Genomic DNA, 21,636 nt, shown 5'->3' with positions numbered 1-21,636 from the left:
AAATTTTGTCTCTCTAGTTTATTATGGTTGGCCACACAAAACATAAACATTGTACGTGACTGTTTTGTCAGCTCTAGAAATCCAGTAAGAGGTCTCCAAAATTAATTTACTAAAAGTAGAAAAATGAATGAATGATCGATATTTTTTCCTCAATATTTCTCTTATAAATAAAAGATCAGCAAAACAAAATTCAAGCAAACTTTGTTTAAAAAATGAAGGTATAATTACTTCTCTGAAAGTGAATACAAAAAGTAAAACAAAAACAGAAGTGGGAACATTTGATGAAAATTCTGTATATTCAAACTTTTCTACTAAGAGGCATTAACTTAATATTACAAACAGTTATTTGGTTTGTATTATATGACCTACAATGGGAACTTAAAATGATAAATAAGCTTAAAAAGAGAGCCAAAAGAGGCCAGAAAAACTCGATAATATTACACAAAACTTCAAACTACTCTTCCCGACCCCCAATCACACCCATTACCCCCATGGCTGCAACTTTCTATACTTTCATATATTTTGTGTATTTAATGATCGTGACTATAAATATTGTAATGGTTTTTGGTGTAGACTGGTGACCTTACGTTAGACGAAATTCTATTCAAGCTGATCAACTTAACACTCATTGAAAGTGCTCAAAACTTATTAAAGGCATTGAACACTATTGGTAAATGTCAAAGACCAGTCTTCTCTCTTAGTGTATTTCAACATGCACAGATTAGCAAACCTGTACAAATTTGAGCTCAATTGGTCGTCCTGATGGATGCGAGATAATAATGAAAGAAAACGATGACGAAAAATCAAAAGCCACAAATTGTGACCCGCAGCCGAGGTTTGGCCAACGACAGCTTGTTGATATCTAAGTGAGAGGGCGCCCTACTGATATGACATCATGTGCATCAGGTATATTTAAAGAAATGCAATAATTTCACTCGATCACGATTTTTTTTTTTTTTTTTTTTTGACCGACGACCACAAAGCAAAACAAAATGTTAATTTCATTTCCAAGAACATAGGACTTCATGAAGAGTCCAAATACAAGCGGTACCTGAATCACATCCAAACTTGACGTAGGCCAATCCAGTTAAGTCCAGCTTGAGATTCGTCTCCAAGTTTCTTGAGTCGAGTTCAAGTTTTCCATCTCCGATGGTCAGTGTGTGTCGAGTTGTCCCGATAGACTCATCAGCACGCAGGAGTTGTTGATCTAATGAGTTGTGTACTTCTATTGCATTCATTTCGATGACTGCAAAGTCAATACAAATGTATTGTGTAAATTAGATATAATGTCTTTACATAGTCATTTTATGTATTTTTCAGATTTTTTTTCTTTTTGTGAATGCTGCACACATATTATTTGACAGTAAGTTGACACTTTTTATCGGTTCAAAACCGAGGTTAATGTGAAATTTACTTCAAATTTCAGCTCAGCGGTCAGCTTAAAAAAAGAATTTTACAAATAGTTATAGTTCATGAAATGACAGTTGGTTTATGGCCTTTCAAATTATAACAACGATGACGTCTTCAATCTTGACAACACTCTACAGAGACAAGTTTAACAACTCAAATCTCAAAAAAGTTTAACATAAAAAATTCAATCAGCATTGATTTTACTCGTAGACTATAGCAATACAAGTTTACTTGTTAAATTTGAAAAGAATTTAGAATTGTTTTTTATACGAAAGAAGGTGCGGTATTTTGCGCGATCAGAAATTGTGTTTACGTTGTCCTGAATATACCAATGTAATACACTATCGCTGTAGTTTAACTTCTTCAAATTACTTCTCTGTAATAAATTCAGCATTGAGAAGTTCACAATAACTCCGAATCTTCACGTATACGAAGAATCAACAATTGTTGCCTGTTCAAGTTTGACGTCATAGATGACGTTTATTGAACCACAAAATGTTTTTACATAAGTTCTTTTCACAATGTTTGAAAGATTTCGTATAGGAAATTGAACGGTAGACAGATTGGGCCACAGTTTTAATATTGAAGCTGGAAGCTAAATTGCAAATAATTTGTGTAATGCCATAATGTTGCTCTGTTTTTTTAAATAATATTGTACAATATTATGTTAATTCATTTATAAAACGGTACTACGATGAACTTCTATCTCTTGGAAAACAATTGACATCAAATTGGAACAGCACCCTCGTTTGTTAAATCATTGTTCAGACAATATTAATTGTTTACAAGGACAACTTGTATTCAATGTTTTCAGGTCGGTTAACTAGCCGTGGAGTTCGGCAATGAGAAAAGATACAATTTACTGCAACTTACGTTTGGTCTCGCCAAAGAAACGTGTTTAAAATGGGTGAGAGAAGCTGTTATGAATATACATCGGTTTTTATTGATGGGAGATAAATAGTTGTATTTTTTCTGTTCTTTTTCTTGAGTTACCCTAACTATTGCAGGTAATCCCACTTGATAGCATAACTGAAACTTACTTATTTTGAACAAGTTGTCTGCTTCATTGTTGCTGCGACTGAGGAAAATAAGTCCCTTTGCAGTGTCTGAAAGACTGAAGTCTAGTTCCCAGACCGATTGCGCGTTGAGAGAAGCAACCAGATAAGCGGTATGCCGAGCTTGGGTCGCTGTAAGCTCTACTGGGTCACACAGTGATGTAAATATTGACGTCAGCGCGGGCGTTGACGTGACATCAGGCGTTGACGTCACCGCGAGCGTTGATGTTACAACATGCGTTGACGTCACCGGGAGCGATGATGTTGTTTCTAAAATAAATGAACATTATCAAGAAATTTTATCTAAGATTAAGTTTTATCTATAATTATAGATATTTTAATATATGCCGAATTTGTGTAAATCGAAATAACCATAGTATGAACTAAAATTTTCCCCAAAGTTTTAATTGGAAAAAACATTAAAGTGTTGCTTTCGATGACAAGCGATGACAGGCTAGTTGCTTAAAGGTCCATCAATTATTGTGTTGTTTACTTTTATTAAAACCATGTTCACGAGGGGTACGCCTACTTTCGGATACTTTTGAAAACAACCAATTAAGACAAAACACTCAATAACTATTCAGGTGATACAGTATGAAATTTCGAGCTACCTGTTTCCAGAGTTGTCTTCTCCGGGCAATTCAGCCATTCTCTGATCTGTTGGGCATCATCACCGAGGACTAAATCCTCCATGTACCGTGTTTTGCCCGGTCTGCTTGCCGGGGGAATTGTGTTGACTCCCCCGAGACGTATTTTGGTGCACTCGCACGGGTCGCGGACATCCAAAACCCATTTGTAACGGGCGCCGTCTCTTTCTTGGCCAACATAACACACATCAGCTAATACTTCTAAAAAAGAAACGAACAAATAGAGCCTTTTTAAACCTTTAGCTGTTGTTTTTCTCCGAATGAGTAGATTACTCTCTGCAGAAAGTGTTGATATTATATTTGAATTTTGACTGGTACAAATTTTTTTTTTAATAAATAAATAAATAATCAAATCGTCACAGTGTTCAAGTGGTTAAACTGCAGGGCATGCAATCACAAGGTTGTGGGTTCGAATCCCCCAGCTAACCGCTGATACCACAATGACTAGAATAAATATTGTCATCTAGTTAATGAATCGCAATTTCTTGATTTTGGCAATTCATAAGCATAAACGTTAAACCAACGTTTGTGGTAGAGAGATTGGCTATCGCCAGCTTGGCTATTATTACCCTTTTTGGGAGTTTGTCGAGTTCCCTTGATGGTTAGATCATCTAAGCAAACAAAAACAAACAAACACCTCCACAAACAAACAATCAAACAAACTCACAAATAGGCCTACACCATTTTACTATCTTGGTTGTAACAACTTTTGGTCACATCATTATGAAATTAAAGATGAACCTGTTTGGTGTATGCTAACCTCTCTTGTTTTTTGGCACGGGTATGATTTAAACTGTAAACCCGATTGTATCTCTTTTGTTTCGTCACCTCTATATTCCGACACCAACTTGTACTTCATAATCTTAATACAAATGTGTGAGATAGAACCAACGAGGCAAACCGCAAACTTCATTGCCGAAGGTTTCATACAATATAGCCCAGCTAGCTCATGATATTATAAACCTTAAGATTTTTGTTCGTATTGTAAAACTTACCATTGATGAAAATGTTGGATAGAACCAACGCGCACAGAACTCGGAGGCAAACCGCATACTCCATTACCTCTGAGCTTTTATGAAATATTTTATTATAACCCCAGCTCAAACGTGTAAAACTGACTTATGGCGATGCAGCCTGACGTGTGTGCATATATAGACGTGTTGACAAGTCGTTAAATGTCTGTCGAGGTGATAGCGTTCCGACTCTCTCTCTCTCCCCACCGCGCGATTCCGAATCTCCCCGCGATTCCCGCGACACTGACGGTATTCTCGCGAGACTAACTAGACCCGTAGGACTACTGCTCTCACAACTACGGAGTAGAAGTCGGCAACCAGCTGCAGTTCGCGCAGGAGCGGTGATCTCGCGAGAGCAGTGTTCGATCGCGGAAACCTGATACATTGCGACACCACCACGACTCGACTATGTCACCGCGGCAGACCATTAACGACTTGTGCACAAGTCTAGTGCATAGACTGTACTGCAACATCCAATTACGTAGTAGAATATCAGCAAGGTAGCTCATATTATGCTAATTTAATGTAATGAGACGTGCAGGTGGGTCTGAACAAAAAACGAGATGATTTTTGTTGAATTGCCAGACGACCTTTGGATTAAAAATAGACATTATGTTAATTATGTTTCTTTAAATAATATAAATGTCCATATGACAGTATATGAAGCTGACCATGTACAAAAAAATGTTAATGGAGGATATTAAAAACAGCTAAAAAAGGCCGATTCTCCAAACATTTTATTAATAAAATATAAAAAACATACCAGTGACATTCCTACAGATAGATATTTTGTTATGTGAAAGTTACTTTTAAAATAGATCTTCAATTAGCATCTAAAGACACAGTTGCTTATTTCCTGATAATCGTTAGCGACTTTAACGGGGGAGTTTTAAAAAGAACAAAGAACAACAACAACAACAACAACAACAAAAACAACGACGATGACGACAACAGAGTGAATCAGAAAACATAACAGGCTGACTGCGTTTACTGACACTGTAAACGTGACACTAAATTGTTGTAGATTGTCATGAGTGCTCAAATGAAACAAACATGTAACAGCCGTCCGGTAGTACTGTATAATAGCCTATTGTTATATTACCAAGAAGTGGAATGGTTATAAAATGATGACACTCTGTTGTGCCTGCCAATTACCCAATTACGACAACAACGGTGATAACAATTACAATGAGATTATTTTAACATCCGAAAGACCGCCGCATAAATCCATTAAAACGTCAAGGAAAAAACCATTACATCTAAATTATTAAGAATCCATGGCATTTACATAACTATGTTTAGAACAAGAACAAAATGAATGTACAACGATACGAAAAGCGAAAAGAAATTCAGGAATGAGCCAGAATTATTTGTACAGCATGCTCTAATATTATTTGAAATGTGGTGTCATGGAACCTTTTGGATTTCGAAAAAGAAAACAAAAAGTACACTTAAAGCCATTGGACACTTTCGGTAAACAGTATTGTACAAGGCCCACACTTCGTATATCACAACTTATATATAAAATAACAAACCTGTGAAAATTTAGGCTCAATTGGTCATCGGAGTCGGGAGAAAATAACCCCCTTGTTTTCGCACGTTTCGTCTCGATTTCGCCTCGATTTCCGCACGTTTCGCCTCGATTCGAGAATTGATATTGTTTTACTGTTTTCTCAAAAAGTAAAGCATTTCATGGAATAATATTTCAAGAGAAGCCTTTCACCATTACCTTCTGTAAACCCTGTCAGTTATTTGTAAATCTGTGAACTTTTATTTTGTGTTTTTTGAGCTACATTGTGTATAGTTCTGTTGACATTTTGTACCGTCCATCTCTGGGGTTGTTATTATTAAAGACAGTGGACACTATTGGTAATTGTCAAAGACCAGTCTTCTCAGTTGGTGTATCTCAACATAATTATGCATAAAATAACAAACCTGTGACAATTTTAGCTCAATTGGTCATCAAAGTTGCGAGATAATAATGAAAGAAAAATCACCCTTGTCACACGAAGTTGTGTGCTTTCAGATACTTGATTTCGAGACATCAAAATCTAATTCTTAGGTCTCGAAATCAAATTCGTGGAAAAATACTTCTTTCTCGGAAACTACGTCAGTTCAGAGGGAGCCGTTTCTATACTATCAACCTCCCCATTACTCGTAATCAAGTAAGATTTTTGATAATAATCATTTTACCCATAGTAATTGGTAGTAATTACCAATAGTGTCCACTGCCTTTAATGTATGACATTAAGGAGCGACGTAGCAATGTAAAGCCATTGTGAAAGAGCAAGCCGCCCAAGTTTCTTGCTAAGCAGAAATGACCAGATAGAACTTGAAAGTGTACTTGTGACATGATGTTTTGGATGGTAACCTTATACTCTGATAAGCATAATTCTGTTCTGTTTATACTACTAGTTGTGCTTAGCCAGCTCTATGAAACTGGGACCATAAACTAGAACAAAAATGTGTGAATTTACTGGAAAAATGTCGTCCCTCTTAATATAACTCCCGTGTGTAAACTTACACGTTTGCCATTATACTGCTCTTCACTTTTGAAATTGAGCGTTTAATAATGGCCGAAGGTTGCCAAGTATAGTCATTGTGTGTAGCTCCGCTCTAGTGAACATTATTGAGCAGTCAAGGAAAAAATTCAAATCAGTATGACGTTTATTCCGACCATACTCTTTTTGGAAAATAATTCAATATAAGCACTCATCACTTAGTACATCTAGAAGGGCAACAAAAAACAGAAGCACATAGTACGTGGTTCGACTCCATTGAAAGTGTTGAAGTGGTTTAACCACAAAGATCATAAAGATCTTCTGCAATGGTAAGTTTGAAAAAGTAATTGTGTACCTTCAATAATTGGTATATTTATTTATTGTACACCAATGGCGGATAGAAGAAGGATCTATATCTTAGACCAGTACTGTGGTACATTCGACTACCACTGTATCATTTCGGACAATACAGTTTAAGAAAGAAGAAAAGGAAACCACACCACATTCTAAAGTCTGGCCCCATCTGCTAGTTTGCATAGACACTACTTTAAAATTACAGTCCAGTCAATCTTTGATTATGTTGTTGTACAACTTATTCACCTGTTAGAAATCTGAAAAGTATTGAACTCGCATAAAATTAATATAATTTTATGCATAGATTCATAAGCCGAAGCCAATAATTGTGAAATCCATCCATGACAACAGTGGTCATAATCTCTATTTTTATGCCAGCGACCCTCACCATTCTAAATTACTTATAAATCCTTTAAATTATTCAAGTTATAAATGCTGCAGTGGAGGTCGTAATTTGTTTCCACGTAAAAGAAACTGCTTTCGAATTAGACCCAATCCTTTGGCTGCCATCTTTGATAAAACGTACACGCTTCCGGAGAGCTTTCATTGGCTTGGAGTTGTGCGCAGCCTGTACACACATGCATGTCTGCATTGCTATTCACACACACATGGCGGTCAAATGACGACAGTTGCCTCCATTGCTCTCTATTAACTTCAGTTGAACTTAGTGAATTTACTAAGATTATTTTAACTGCATTAAGACACATAGGAGTCCTGCTGAAAAAAATAAATAAAACATTAACACCTGATGGAATATTTCCTTTTCAGGTGAGGGTAGAAAACAATAGGTCAATATAGTTGACTAAGCTGTTAGTTACCTATGATGGGGGATCATTTTAATACTGTATACTATAGTTCTGTTTACGTTTAATTTAGGTATGATGAAACTCCATCTTCCTATTGTGTGTCCTAATTAAATATTTCATTCAACCTTCCGTCTTCCTTTGTGTGTCCCCAAAATTTTAATCCCTTCCCCTTCCGTCTTCCTGTGTGTGTCCTCATTAAATATTTCATTCAACATTTTCGTCTTCCTTTGTATGTCCCCAAAATCTTAATCCCTTTCCTTTGTGTGTCCCCAAAATTTTAATCCCTTGCCTTTGTGTGTCCTCATTAAATTTTCCACTCAACCTTTCGTCTTCCTTTGTGTTTTTATCGATTTCCAGTACTATTTTCCTTTGTGTGTCCCCATCAGACGCATCCTTCTACTTAAATCACCAACAAGTGGGATGGCTATATTGATGACACTCTGTTATATGTGAGTCAATTACCCATTACGACAACAACGGTGATTATAATTACAACGAGCTTATTTTAACAACAGAAAGACCGCCGCATAAATCCATTAAAACGTCAAGGAAAAAAACATTACATCTAAATTATTAAGAATCCGTTGAATTTCCATAACTATGTTTAGAACATAAACAATAATATAAACGTACAACGATACGAAAAGCGAAAAGAAATTAGCCAGTAATTATTTGTACAGCAGGCTCTAATATAGTTTGAAATGTGGTGTCATGGACCTTTTTGGATTTTGAAAAAAAAGAAATACACTTTTAAGGGTATTATTAGTGAACATAGTTACATTCTACACCGTTTTAACGTAGTTCATAGTCTTGTAACCATTCCTTCATTTTCATAAAGGTTCTACCTCTTTGAAAATGAGCGGATCACAGAACTGCATGCGACCTTGAAGCCCCAGTAGTTGAGTGGTCTTTCGGTTCGAATCCCGGTTGTGGCGCTTGAATGTGAGGGACTCAGATGTGTTATGAATAACACAAAAAGCAATTAGTCTCATAAAGGCTACAATACCTATTTGAAAATGAGCGGATCATAAAACTTAACATGACCTGGTTGGCGCCCGCTTTCAAGTTGACTGGTCCTAGGGCTCGACTCCGGGTTGTGGTGCTTGAATTAGATGGGCACAGATATGTGATATGAATAGCTGGTTTTTAAATTCGCGTTTTCACAAATACTGCGTGGCCTCGAAGCCATTACTAGTCAATTAAGGAAGAACTATCGGAAAGGGTTGTCTTATTGTAACGATCCATGCGTAACGCAATGCGGCAGGAAGATCACTTGACTTAATAGTTCTACGGAGATCCAAAGAGTCCATTAATAAAATAATAATCTCTCTATATGTTGTGCACGGCATAACATTTCAACAACAACATGAATATAAACAAACGAATTACTGTTTCTGTCTGCTAAGCAATACTTTTCAGTGTGCTTAGCAAGTTTTTTTATGCTTACAGACCTGATTCAATTTGGGGCCACTGTTTATAGTTTGGGTGTACCCAGACAAATTTAACGAAAAAGAGTGTCATAGTTTACGTTCAACATTTGTCAAAATTGCTTAATATTAACCAATTCACGGGTATCGCTTAGCGTAAACAGGGTCTCAGCAAAATGTATAAGGCCAGCACATTTAACTTGCTGAGCTTATAAACCTCTCGTTGGTCAGAAACATTTACCAGCCGTGAAGTATTATTGTCCATTTGTCGTGTAACTGGTAGACCTCACACTACGTACTTTGCTTAGCAAATTTTCTGCTAAACAGCTTTACATGGCTCATTTTCATAAACCATGTAAGCACACAAACTTGCTAAGCACACACATTCTTATCATCAGCCGAAATTCCATAAAGTTGGCATTGTTGCGATTATAACCGCAGTCTTTTTTTGCAAGCCCTCCGCAAAATAAAACCGTTTGAAGAAACATAATCTCGCTTACATCAATATTTAAAACAGAAACCAACTTGGTCATGGAGGTTCACATACGCACTAGACTTGCACAGTCTATCACAAACTTTATAAAAACCACTCACGTCCGGTTCTATGAAAACTGTATACCGCCCTCACTCAGATGGATTGTAAAAGAAAAAACAAGAGAGGGCGCTTTTATTTGTTTTAACTAGCTTGGCTGCACAGAGTGCCATGTAGCACTATTTTCATCTGTCTTTCAGGGCCAAGTTTCATAAAGCCTGTAAGCACAAAAACTCGCTTAGAACAGCATAACATTGCTTAGCATAATCAGGTAACCAGCCCACAATACAATAACTTTACAATAATGTTGTGGCTGGTGTCCGACTCAAGACATTTTTGTCAAGCAGTGTTTCCTGCTTGACAGCTTTATGAAATAAACCCCTGGCAACATATTTTTGTATCGAATGCCAGAAATTACATTAAACAATGAAGATATCAAAGACGTGAGAAAATTAACAAGATTTAATGCTAAGCCTTTTAAAGACAGTGGACACTATTGGTAATTACTCAAAATAATTATTAGCATAAAACCTTACTTGGTAGCGAGTAATGGGGATTGGTTGAACGTATAAAACATTGTGAGAAACGGCTCACTCTGAAGTGACGTAGTTTTCGAGAAATAAGTTATTTTCTGCGAATTTGATTTCGAGACCTCAGATTTAGAATTTTGAGGTCTCAAAATCAAGCATCTGAACGGTCACAATTGACGTGTGACAAGGTGTTTTTACTTTCATTATTATCTCGCAACTTCGACGACCAATAGAGCTCAAATTTTCACAGGTTTGTTGTTTTATGCATATGTTGAGATACACCAAGTGAGAAGACTGAAATTTGACAATATTACCAATAGTGTCCAGTGTCTTTAATTATGAGATGAGAAACAAGTGCAACAAATAGACTCCCAGTCAGGAGTAACGTTTGGCTAGTACAGCGGGATACAAGGCCATTCACCCTATCCTACTCATTCATACCCACTTGAAAAAATATGCCTTGGTGTGGTGCCCTTGAAATGCTCCAGTAGAAATTTACAATTTCTTCATAGGGTGCCCTTTGCCAAAGAGAAAATGCCTTGGTGCCCTTGCCCTTTCAAAAACGAAGCATACAGGCCTGATAATATCAACAGCTCCCCATTGCCTGTTACAAATTAACATTACAAGTAAGTTTTTAACATCTATTAAGTTTTTATGCTAAGAGTTATTTTGAATAACCAACAGTGTCCATGCCTTTAAAAGAAAAATTAAGAAAACAAATAACACCAACGGGCATGAAAATGGTCTCGCACCCATCAACAATTGTCACCGTGGCACATTTTTTGACATAATCGCCAGAGCGAATTAACCCATGCATCCTCGTGGTAATTACCAAGTCACCCGTGCCAAATTGCACAACGAAGAATCGGATTAAGGTATTGTTACTGAATCCCTGAAACCGAGCAGGAGTAAACACAACCCCTCCAGCTATGAAATGGTAAAGCCCTCCGCCGCCCTCGGGTAAACAACTCCTTATAAGGGAATGCTGTGTGCGCCGTGCAAATCGCGTGATGTGGCACAACTGTTTCAGCTGTTGCTCTCGACCAATAGGAATAAAGAAACTGTCTTATAAGAACAGGTGCAAGTTTGCGTGTCACGCCCATGAATTAACACTTTTTACCGGTCATAAACAAAGGTTTATACACACCCACGTGACGCGCTCTCCACCAATAGGAATAGCGAAACTGTCTAAAGGTATTTATGAATGAACAATTAATAAAGTAATTGCAAAGTGGCACTGAAAGCACCACTTTTTTAGCGCCCTGCGTAATACAACGTACAATGGGATCATACATTTGGCACAGGATAATCTGGTCAACTTCACCCGAGGTCAACACAAATAAATACCAATTTATCGAACACAAAACAATTTCTTCTGCCACCTATAGTTCTGTAACCCTCATTGTTAACACTCTCTGCATATTTTAGAATATAAAACAATTATCTGTGTATTATATAATTATTGTAAACCAAATAATGTGACATTTAATATTAAATTTGACTATTTTAAATAAAATGTAGTCGTATAAAGACATGTGCACACATGGGACTCTTGGGTGTGTTTACTTACTATGAAGACAGTGCGAATGATCTCGATAAGTTACAACTGTTTACATGTGTGGATTTATTCCAACCAAAACTGTGTGTTTCTTTGAATATGTATAGCAGTCCATTAACCGACTGATAGTCACATGTTGAGATTGATGTATATTAAGAAATTAACATCATTAAGTTTACAAAGACTCTGTTCAGCCTAATAAGTTAAAAGTTCTGACAAACTTAAAAGATAACACGCCTGGAAACTTACCACTGTACTTGTAAACTCTTTCAGTTCAAAGGTCACACATGAACAATCTGTTTTATGTTTTCTGAAAGCGCCATTATCATAAAGTACATTTTTTATGTACTGAAAAAGTGTCATAAAATACATGTACAACCCATTATATAAAAGTTCACAATCCAGCATTATCACTCAAGAAATATTACTGAATTTGGGATGTACCAAGGCAACACAGAAGTAAGCAAGGTACGTTTTTGTTTGGTTATAGAAAAACTTTTATTTGTTGTACAAAATTTCGAAATACTAAAACTGCTGGGCATCTTTTAGGTTCAAAGCGCAGACAAAAAGCAAGCACTGAAAGAGCTATAAAGTTACAGGAGGGTCACAATAATTGTATAAGTCAAATGCCCTAACTATATTTATTGAGTATGAGTATTGATGAGTTGCAACAGACACCATCTTTACGGGCAAATTGCATTTTCGCTTGCAGGTGCGCCAAGCGCTCAGTTTATTAACACATCCACGCTGTTTACTAACAGGCAACGAGTTTTGCGAAATATGCGCATGCTGCACGCCGTTCTCGCGTAAAATGCATAAGGGCGTGTTCCAAATTGCCTGCAAAGATGGCCGATTTACGTCATGTGGGAACTATCAATTGATGAGTTTTAGAAAGCTTTGTAGTAGAAAATATACTCTTTGCCATCTTCTGGTGTTATGCCATCAGATCCTGTCAGACAAAACAGAGGCAAAGCAAAAAATGAGTTCAGTCACATAAAACATAATGAAGAATAAAGCCCGGTTCAAACGAATTTGGCCACAAATTGGCAACAAGCAATTCCGCATCTTTTGCGGAACATTCGCAGCAAACACGGCTGTGATGTCAAATTCACTATGCATTCGCAATGACAGGAAGAATGAACCAGACTTTAGTCAACTTAATATCTATCAACAAAAATGTATACAAGGATTTTGGGGGGATTTTTATGAAACATTTAACACAATTTGTAAATACAATTATTGGTAACACAAAACAATGGTAATACAATTGGGCAAACCAAAATCTGAGAGGCATTTTATGACATGATCAATTCATAAATTTAGACAGGAAAATAGTACTTGTATGTCTTTGATAAGATGGGTCAATTAAAACTTGAACCTAAGCTTATAACCAAAATACAAGGAAGACAAATCTACTGATAGACCTTTTAGAAAATGAATTACCCACAGTTAAACAAAAATTCTTTTCTAGAATTTGGAGTGAGAAAAATTGACTTTGGGTTTATCTGAGGCTCTATGTCTCTACCAACTAAGCTTTCTAATTGTGGTGGCATTTTTAATTTGACAACATTTTTGTGTTGGTGTTTGCTTTTAGATTGTGAAGATTAAACTCACCTGTAGAAGCGGACTCCCGTTCAGGTCCAATGAGGATAGTCCAATAGGTATGGTTAACGCCATCGTTGGGAATTCCATTAATACTGGTCATGAAGTTACCAAAGTCTGTCATTTTAGATTCAAACCTATCAAAATGAAAACAAAAAACGAGACACCTTTAAGCATCAGTAAGGCTTACCTCCTCCATTCAACAAGATGTTTTGATAGAAAATTGAATTAGCTGTTCCAAACTACCCATCAACCAAAGAACCTATGGTATAAATGCAAACAACTAAAGGCCTGACGTTGCAGAGTCCTGGTATTAACACTTGTGTACTAAAGCAAGATACTTAACTATTATTGCATTCAACATTCAAATATCTCTTCTCAAAACTTATCTTATGTCACAGGTTTCTAAGGACTAATTTGGTTGTGTCTGTTTTTCTTTGTTTTGTTTGTTTTCCGGTTTTACTGCGCCTTGAACACCCAGCAGGGTGGATAAGTGCGCATTACAAGTCTTATTATTATTTTATTGCTTCATCCTTTGGATTAGACGTAAAGTTGTTGGTCTCATGAGTTGTGTAACATACAAGAACCCAGTTACACTTATCGCTAAGAGAAGGGGTTTGCCCCGGTATTTCTGGCAGTGGCTGCTGAACTGAATGTACCCTAGCATCTTGTTAACAAATACCAGGTGTTACATAAATAGGTCTTATAAATCATAATCTTAAAAAACCCGTCGGGAAATAAATAATGAAAAAGCGCTTTGAGACGACTGCAGAGATAAAGCAAGTACTTTATAAAAACTAGCTTTCATTATTGTGACCCTAAGTGGTTTTGAGTCACATTAATTTGGGAAAGAATTAGACTATTCGTTGACTCGTCATTCCTTGATTATCATTATTATGTTTTCCTCACATTAGGAAGCCAGACCCATAGAGCTACTGAGAAACGTCCAGATATAAATTCTCACTCACCAGAATTGATCTCCAGATATCTCCATTGCTCTTTGCAGGAATTGGAACAGGGTTAAGCCAGCTGGGCCAGTAACTGGAATAGTCACTGTCTCTTGATTATCATGGACGCTATTCTCAACAGTGATTTGAATTGTGATTGGTGGACCTAGTTCTGTTGTTGTTGCTGATTGGTTACTGGCTGGTTGGGCAGCGGTAGGCTGTGCATCTGAAAGTTTGCAAAGAGGTTTTTTCTTTTCAGTTGTAGGGCTTAAAGGCAGTGGACACTATTGGTAATTACTCAAAGTAATTATCATCATAAAACCTTTCTTGATAACGAGTAATGGGGGAGAGGTTGATGGTATAAAACATTGTGAGAAACAGCTCCCTCTGAAGTGACGTAGTTTTCGAGAAAGGCGTAATTTCCACGAATTTGATTTCGAGACCTCAAGTTTAGAATTTGAGGTCTCGAAATCAAGCATCAGAAAGCACACACCTTTGTGTGACAAGGGTGTTTTTTTCTTTCAATATTATCTCGCAAATTCAAAGATCGTTTGAGCTCAAATTTTCACAGGTTTGTTATTTTATGCATATGTTGAGATTCATCAAGTGAGAAGACTGGTCTTTGACAATTACCAATAGTGTCCACTGTCTTTAAAGTTGATTTGAAAACGCTTTATTACATGGCAGTTTCCACAGGTCCATCCAGCATTTCATGGCGCAACGGGAAAAAAGTTGTTAGAAGTTAGAAAAAGAAAAAAAATATTTACAACATTGACGTGACGTTGTTAACAAATGAAGATGTTTCAACAGATGTTAATTTTGCAAAAAAATGTATTCGTTTAATTATTTGTTACTATAATTTGTTTCCCCCTTACACTGATCTGTAAGCACTTTATACTCACAGTACTACTCCCCCCCCCCCCCCCCCCGAATCCTGTGAAAAAAATATCTACAGTCATGTCACTCGGGTGGGATGTCTCAATAATTACAAAATGAGTTCAAACTTTGACAACCAAATCGTAAGAAGGCCTTAGCCCTACTGGCTAGCTGTCTTAGATTTTGTTTTTTTACCATTTAAAAGACAAGCAGCTTTGACCTCCTTGACACTTCCATGATGTCTGTTAGCAAGAATGGGAAGAATCTGAACAGTGGCTCCAAGGTTTCCAAAATGGCCGTCTTCATCTTGAGAATTGAGGATGTGCTGAAATGCTTGCTCTTTCTTCCACACTATTGGATCCACATTGGCAGCGAGCAGAGCCTGAAAAGTAAACAAGAGTTAAGAGAATTTTAAAAAGCAATATAAAATTAAACAAAGCACAACCATCGATGAAACTTCCAAAATTATCACAAACATTAAACCTGTGGCAAAAATTCTTGCCCTTTTTAGGTTTGCTTAGTTTTAATGTAAAACTTTCTAGACTGTGGCCTATACTTCAATGCATGATGATGCAAACATCTAGTCATAAGCGCAGCTGTAGCAGCAAATTCGGACACGTTCAAATACTCATTCAATATGTTACAATAATTCACAATTTATGTAGGTCACTCAGCATCTGGTTTATACTTCACACACAAAAATAAGAAGCCATGACATTAACTTTAAGTGATGTATTCCAATTGTTTTTCAAGAAAACTGGTTTTAAAATAATTCAAGTAAAGTAAGATTAACTGATGAACAGCAACATCATGCAAATTTCCTAGCAACAATATCTCTTCCATAGCAAGGTTTAATAGGGGTCAATCCATGAACAAACTACAAAAGATTTGACTTACCTGACTAGCAAGAGCTGTGCTGATGTGGTTACCAACAGACCCATCTTCATTCTGCTTGCTTAATATACAATCCATTGTCTTATTGAAGTGACGCTCAAAGTGTGATCTGTAACTCTCTGGGACACTATTCTCTGCACACGACAAAGCCATAAGACTTAGAGAAGAAACATCAGCACCTAATGTAAACAAGAAGAACAACAACAACAAACAAATGAAAAAGATTTATTAAATTAGAATTCTTCATGCATGAGTTACATCATATTCCCTGAATATAATCATGGTCATGATATTCAATTTTCTGCAACTGTGATGGTTGCAGATTTGTCATTTGGAATTGTAACAGTGAGACCAACCATTGTATTGCTTAGCACAACATTGTTGTTAAGCAGAGTTTGGTAAACAGCTAAAATTTCAAGTTTTGCATTCTGGTGGATGGTTCCTTACTTAATTACGCTCAGCAAAAGAATGGTTACATAGTACACCAAATGTTATCAAATTGAGCGCTGCTGTTGATGTAGGGTGTCTGGGTTGAGTGGTTTAGAGCATCAAACTCAAGTTCTTGTGGTTAACTGTGGGTTCGAATCCTGAAAATTACACTTGTGTCCCTGAGCAAGATGCTTGATTATAATTGCTTCTCTGGTAGCCGGTTGATATAAAGTTGTTTATGAAAAAGCCTTCAGAGCGTCACAACAGCTCAGGGTTGTATACTCCCAGGGAGCTGAGAAAGATGAAAGGATTATTGGCCCAATGACCAATAATGTGAAGCGCATTGACATTATTGTAAACTGTGCTATGTAAGAACTAGCTATTTTTCTTCATATTATTTTTTATAAAGAGCACTAACCCTGTCCATCAAACATGTAGCACCCATCGTCTTCTTTACCCTCAAGAAGCTGACGAATATGCTTCAACTTCACAGCTTGGGTACCACTTTGACAGAGCGCCAACACCCCCATAGAATATTGGAAGTAGTTATTGAAGTCATTCCGAGGGAAATGCTTCATATTGCGCTCTAAGATCTCCACAAGGTCATTGCCGTAGAAGTCTGTGGTGTCGTGACATGTAGATTCCAATGCCAGGATGTAGAGAGCGAGGCGACCAACGGGGATTTGAACAAGACGTGGGCGGCGTTCGGAGTTATTGTCACAACCACTCTGTCTGTAATAACAGAAAAAATAGAAAAATAATAAAGGGATGAGTGTGTGTGTTAAAAAAAGAACAATACCAGCGCCTTTGAGCAATTTTGGGGGAAATATTTCGCTTTATAAATGCTGTTATTATTACCAACATAATCCATTTATAAATGTAGTTTGAATGCAAATTTGAATAAAATGGTTTGGATAGTAGATTCACAGTTTTTAATAACTCAAAACACTGGCCTATGATGTGGTTCAGTTTGACTTTGGCCTCCGTGGCCTTCGTTTAATTCCAGGCCTTCTGAATCCTTCAACTCAAGCATCACCAGGGTAAAGGATTCCAGACAAATGGTACAGTCTCGTGAGAGTTTAGACCAATAGAAACATGCACACATGTACGTGATGCGCAAGACTCTCAGCCAAAAATAGCGCTTCATTGACCTCAGTAAGGGGACTATTTTGAATATGCAAGGGGTCATTATGTACATTTATTTATTCGGGTGTGAAGCCAAGAGCTCTCGAAAAAGCAAACGTAATCACTATACTAGCAAAGAGCCCCATGAAGAGAAGACAAAAATTAAGTTTCAGTTTTAGTTTTGGGAGGAAAACCCCAGAGAATTATTCCAGGGAAAACCCATGCAGTCAGGTAGGGACTGAAAGCCCAATCCACGTAGTGCCCCCTGGCAGATTCAAACCCATGCAGTCAGGTAGGGACTGAAAGCCCAATCCACGTAGTGCCCCCTGGCAGATTCAAACCCATGCAGTCAGGTAGGGACTGAAAGCCCAATCCACGTAGTGCCCCCTGGCAGATTCAAACCCATGCAGTCAGGTAGGGACTGAAAACCCAATCCACGTAGTGCCCCCTGGCAGATTCAAACCCATGCAGTCAGGTAGGGACTGAAAGCCCAATCCACGTAGTGCCCCCTGGCAGATTCAAACCCATGCAGTCAGGTAGGGACTGAAAGCCCAATCCACGTAGTGCCCCCTGGCAGATTCAAACCCATGCAGTCAGGTAGGGACTGAAAGCCCAATCCACGTAGTGCCCCCTGGCAGATTCAAACCCATGCAGTCAGGTAGGGACTGAAAGCCCAATCCACGTAGTGCCCCCTGGCAGATTCAAACCCATGCAGTCAGGTAGGGACTGAAAGCCCAATCCACGTAGTGCCCCCGGGCAGATTCAAACCCATGCAGTCAGGTAGGGACTGAAAGCCCAATCCACGTAGTGCCCCCTGGCAGATTCAAACCCATGCAGTCAGGTAGGGACTGAAAACCCAATCCACGTAGTGCCCCCTGGCAGATTCAAACCCATGCAGTCAGGTAGGGACTGAAAGCCCAATCCACGTAGTGCCCCCTGGCAGATTCAAACCCATGCAGTCAGGTAGGGACTGAAAGCCCAATCCATGTAGTGCCCCCGGGCAGATTCATACCGGGGTCCTAGAGTTGGAAGGCGAGGAAAGATACCACTATGCCAACTAAATTATTGATTGGACCTACCTGGCTGATCGGGCAAGCTCAGCAAGCAACTCTATCTCTAGCTGTTTCACTCCGAGCTGGGCCTTCAGTCCCTTCTCTAAGAACCAGTTCTCATTGGCCAGCTGCATCGCCAAGACAACAGAAGATGAACTGGTGCCCTCGTTCCAGCTCCAGTCTGCCTCCTGTTGCGTCAGTAACCATCTGGTTGCCTTGGTGAGGGCACAGTTGACAGAATCATCTCCGCAAGATGTCTCAAGAGAATTATCTACTTCTAATGAATGTATAATTTTAACAAAATAAGCTTATTAACTTTGGTGGACATAACAAACAATATTGGGGTTGAAAAAGGACAAATTTTCAAAGCAGGATTTGTAACCAATGACCTCCAGATTAATACTAATAGGCTGGAGCTATAGCCCCATGGTGGCAGTCTCACTATTTTGTCAATATCTTTGTTTAGGGCTGCCAGTAAGAAGCCAAAAACCTTTAACAGCCGTGTAGCTAGGGATCACACCCAAGTGACCCCAAATTACTGAAAATTTATTCAGTCATTTTTCCTTGCGAATTATTACTTGATACTAAAAAACACCCGCGCAGCGATAGTTTTGAAGGAAACTTATTTACTTATTTTAAGTTGACAAAATAAATGTAATCTTTTTTTTCTGATAATTTTGTTTTTCGTTTTGGGGGACCCCTCCCCCCTCCCCCAATCCAGGATGACATGGACAATGAAATGAGGATACCTTTAATCAGAAGCGCTTTTAAATCATCATGGGATCCTTATGCTGCCGCACATTTAAACTGTGTGTCTGATCAAATGGGCATATTGACTACGGACAGAATGCTGTCGCTGGGAAACAAATTATGAAGTAACAATAGATACAGTATGACTGTACAAACTTTGGTCAAAAGAGGCCCACATTATATAGTGTGTTCTTATTTTGCATACAATAGAACTGGTTGTACAATCTGAACCTTTATCTGCACCGTGTACATAGTGTTCTCAATAAATGATGGTGTCAATGTGTGCTGCCATTGCCGCTTGACTTTCCTCATGAAGGAAAATGGACACGTGTGCATTTCCGTACAATTTTTGTTTTTAGTATAAAAAAAGTTATAACCCTGATACGTGATAGAAAGCATGCCGGGTTGCATAATTCAAAGCAAAACAGTGAATAGGTGATGGACACAGACTTTGCTGGCTAACTAAAGAAAACACCCCAATAAATAATGTTACAATGTCTACTAATCAGACTGCCAATTTTTCATTGATAATAAACAAAACAATCTTATTGACTCAAGGTAAATGAGATACTGCTTCTGGTAACAATTAAAGAAAAAGTGGCAGTCTGATACAGACATTTATCGCAATTCAACTCCCTCTCGTCCCCGCCCCCCCCCCCCCACAAAAACAAACAAAAAGTAACAGAAGAAATGAAATGTCTGGTTACACCTGTGACCACCAGGGATACACTGACTCCTCAGTTAAGTAGGGATAACAATGGGACAAAACAGTTTTCTTGCAAACACTAAACAGCACCTACATTTACCGATTATAAAGTGATATTTATTTTAATGCAAGGCTTCCCAAGCAAAAGTATTGAAGTTGCAAACATCATGCATCCTGGACATATTTGGCAAACTAATCATTATAACAATTGCAAACACTAAACGGTACTTGACTTACCCCCTTCTGATCGAACAAAAGATGACAGAGCCAACAATAGCAAACACAATGTCACAGTAATCTTCATTGTTAAAATCTCTTCACAAAGGCAAGTACCAGAGCAACTGAGCTGCCTATGGCTGCCGAACTGTTACGCAGCTGAAACAAGAACAATGTGTGAAAAATGACTTCCGCATTCACTTGTCAAATTATTTGAGCGTGTGCGTATCGCAATGTCAATCTCGCTCGCAGCTGCTGCGCACACCGTGTGCTGGAAAGAGACTTCGTATGGGGTCGTACAGTGTGCGTATGGGGTGGCTCTGTGCACCGTGCTGCTCAGCAGCAGAGTGGACGACGTGTGGATTGTCACACATACAATGCTAATGATCCCGGCCGGAACCACGGACCTAACCGTTCTCGGAATTTAAACTGGGGTCAGATGCACGCGGAGCGTTACGTGCAGGGTTCCGAATGAGCCTGTGGCTCGGTGTCCAATTGGACTCAATGGATCTCAACCAGTTTTAAGAGGGGGTGAATTCGGGGATAATCAGGATTTGTCCCAGGGTCGCACATAAAACACAGTAATGCATAACAAAAAGTATGCACTTCAACAAAAGTTCGCATAAATAATTTGTCTTTGGCCCTTAACACCTGGAGCCTTCCTGCTTTGAACCCTTGCCCCCCCCCTATCTGAGTTGAGGTGTTAAAAGGGCAGGCACCACATGTAAGTTGCTTTCCCCCCATGCTCAGGCATCAGAAAGCGCACAGTTTCAACAATATTTTTTCTTTCATGACTTTTTAAAAATTTGACCAAATGAGCCAAAATTTGCACAGGTTTGTTGTTTATGCATATGTTGGGCTTCCAAGCTGTAACAAAACATACACTGTCTTCAAACTTAAAGGCTACCTCTTGACTAAAGAAGACACAGTTCTGACACATACAAAAAAAAACGGACAAGAGTAAAACCCATTTTATATTCAATACAAGATAGAAGAGTATTTTATTCCTGTTTTCCAAAAAAATCTTCTTCTGTGAGTGAATAGCTCCACATTATACTCAATGACATAGCAAGTACATTAAGGCATGGATCTCGTCATATATATACAACCCCAAGTAGAAGATTGTTCTATATTCATATATATAAAAGATGTATCATGTATTTTACAGATTTAAATGAGTTACTATAATATATCCTGTACTTTCTA

General features: G+C 38.1%; 2 protein-coding genes across 2 annotated transcripts; both read right to left on the bottom strand.

Annotated features, from left to right (window-relative positions):
- Positions 1–726: 726 nt before the first annotated feature.
- Positions 727–4,171, bottom strand: LOC117290063. Its single transcript, XM_033771311.1, has 4 exons — positions 4,108–4,171; positions 3,077–3,313; positions 2,451–2,735; positions 727–1,246 (listed from the first exon to the last, which is right to left on the bottom strand). The coding sequence occupies exons 1-4, from the start codon at positions 4,169–4,171 to the stop codon at positions 1,002–1,004; spliced, it is 831 nt and encodes a 276-aa protein (XP_033627202.1). The 3' UTR covers positions 727–1,001.
- An 8,089-nt stretch (positions 4,172–12,260) lies between these two features.
- LOC117290760 (transcobalamin-1-like) lies at positions 12,261–20,703 on the bottom strand. Its single transcript, XM_033772307.1, has 8 exons — positions 20,452–20,703; positions 18,786–19,035; positions 17,000–17,313; positions 16,156–16,331; positions 15,454–15,640; positions 14,404–14,608; positions 13,448–13,572; positions 12,261–12,782 (listed from the first exon to the last, which is right to left on the bottom strand). The coding sequence occupies exons 1-8, from the start codon at positions 20,516–20,518 to the stop codon at positions 12,721–12,723; spliced, it is 1,386 nt and encodes a 461-aa protein (XP_033628198.1). The 5' UTR covers positions 20,519–20,703; the 3' UTR covers positions 12,261–12,720.
- Between the last annotated feature and the right edge of the window lie 933 nt (positions 20,704–21,636).

The sequence above is a fragment of the Asterias rubens genome, chromosome 5 (assembly GCF_902459465.1).
Source record: "Asterias rubens chromosome 5, eAstRub1.3, whole genome shotgun sequence".
NCBI lineage: Eukaryota > Metazoa > Echinodermata > Asteroidea > Forcipulatida > Asteriidae > Asterias > Asterias rubens.
Note: the sequence above shows the minus strand (reverse complement) of the source record. Positions and strands in the feature narration are given on the sequence as shown.

What these genes read in the sequence shown, in the direction of transcription:
- LOC117290063 (XM_033771311.1), bottom strand. Translation starts at nt 4,171, where the DNA reads ATGGAGTATGCGGTTTGCCTCCGAGTTCTGTGCGCGTTGGTTCTATCC. An exon ending in GAAGACAACTCTGGAAACAG is followed by an intron (nt 2,736 to 3,076) that starts GTAGCTCGAAAT and finishes CATTTATTTTAG; the next exon opens with AAACAACATCATCGCTCCCG. An exon ending in AGACAACTTGTTCAAAATAA is followed by an intron (nt 1,247 to 2,450) that starts GTAAGTTTCAGT and finishes TTGACTTTGCAG; the next exon opens with TCATCGAAATGAATGCAATA.
- LOC117290760 (XM_033772307.1), bottom strand. Translation starts at nt 20,518, where the DNA reads ATGAAGATTACTGTGACATTGTGTTTGCTATTGTTGGCTCTGTCATCT. An exon ending in TTTTGTTCGATCAGAAGGGG is followed by an intron (nt 19,036 to 20,451) that starts GTAAGTCAAGTA and finishes TACATTCATTAG; the next exon opens with AAGTAGATAATTCTCTTGAG. An exon ending in GCACAGCTCTTGCTAGTCAG is followed by an intron (nt 15,641 to 16,155) that starts GTAAGTCAAATC and finishes TTTACTTTTCAG; the next exon opens with GCTCTGCTCGCTGCCAATGT.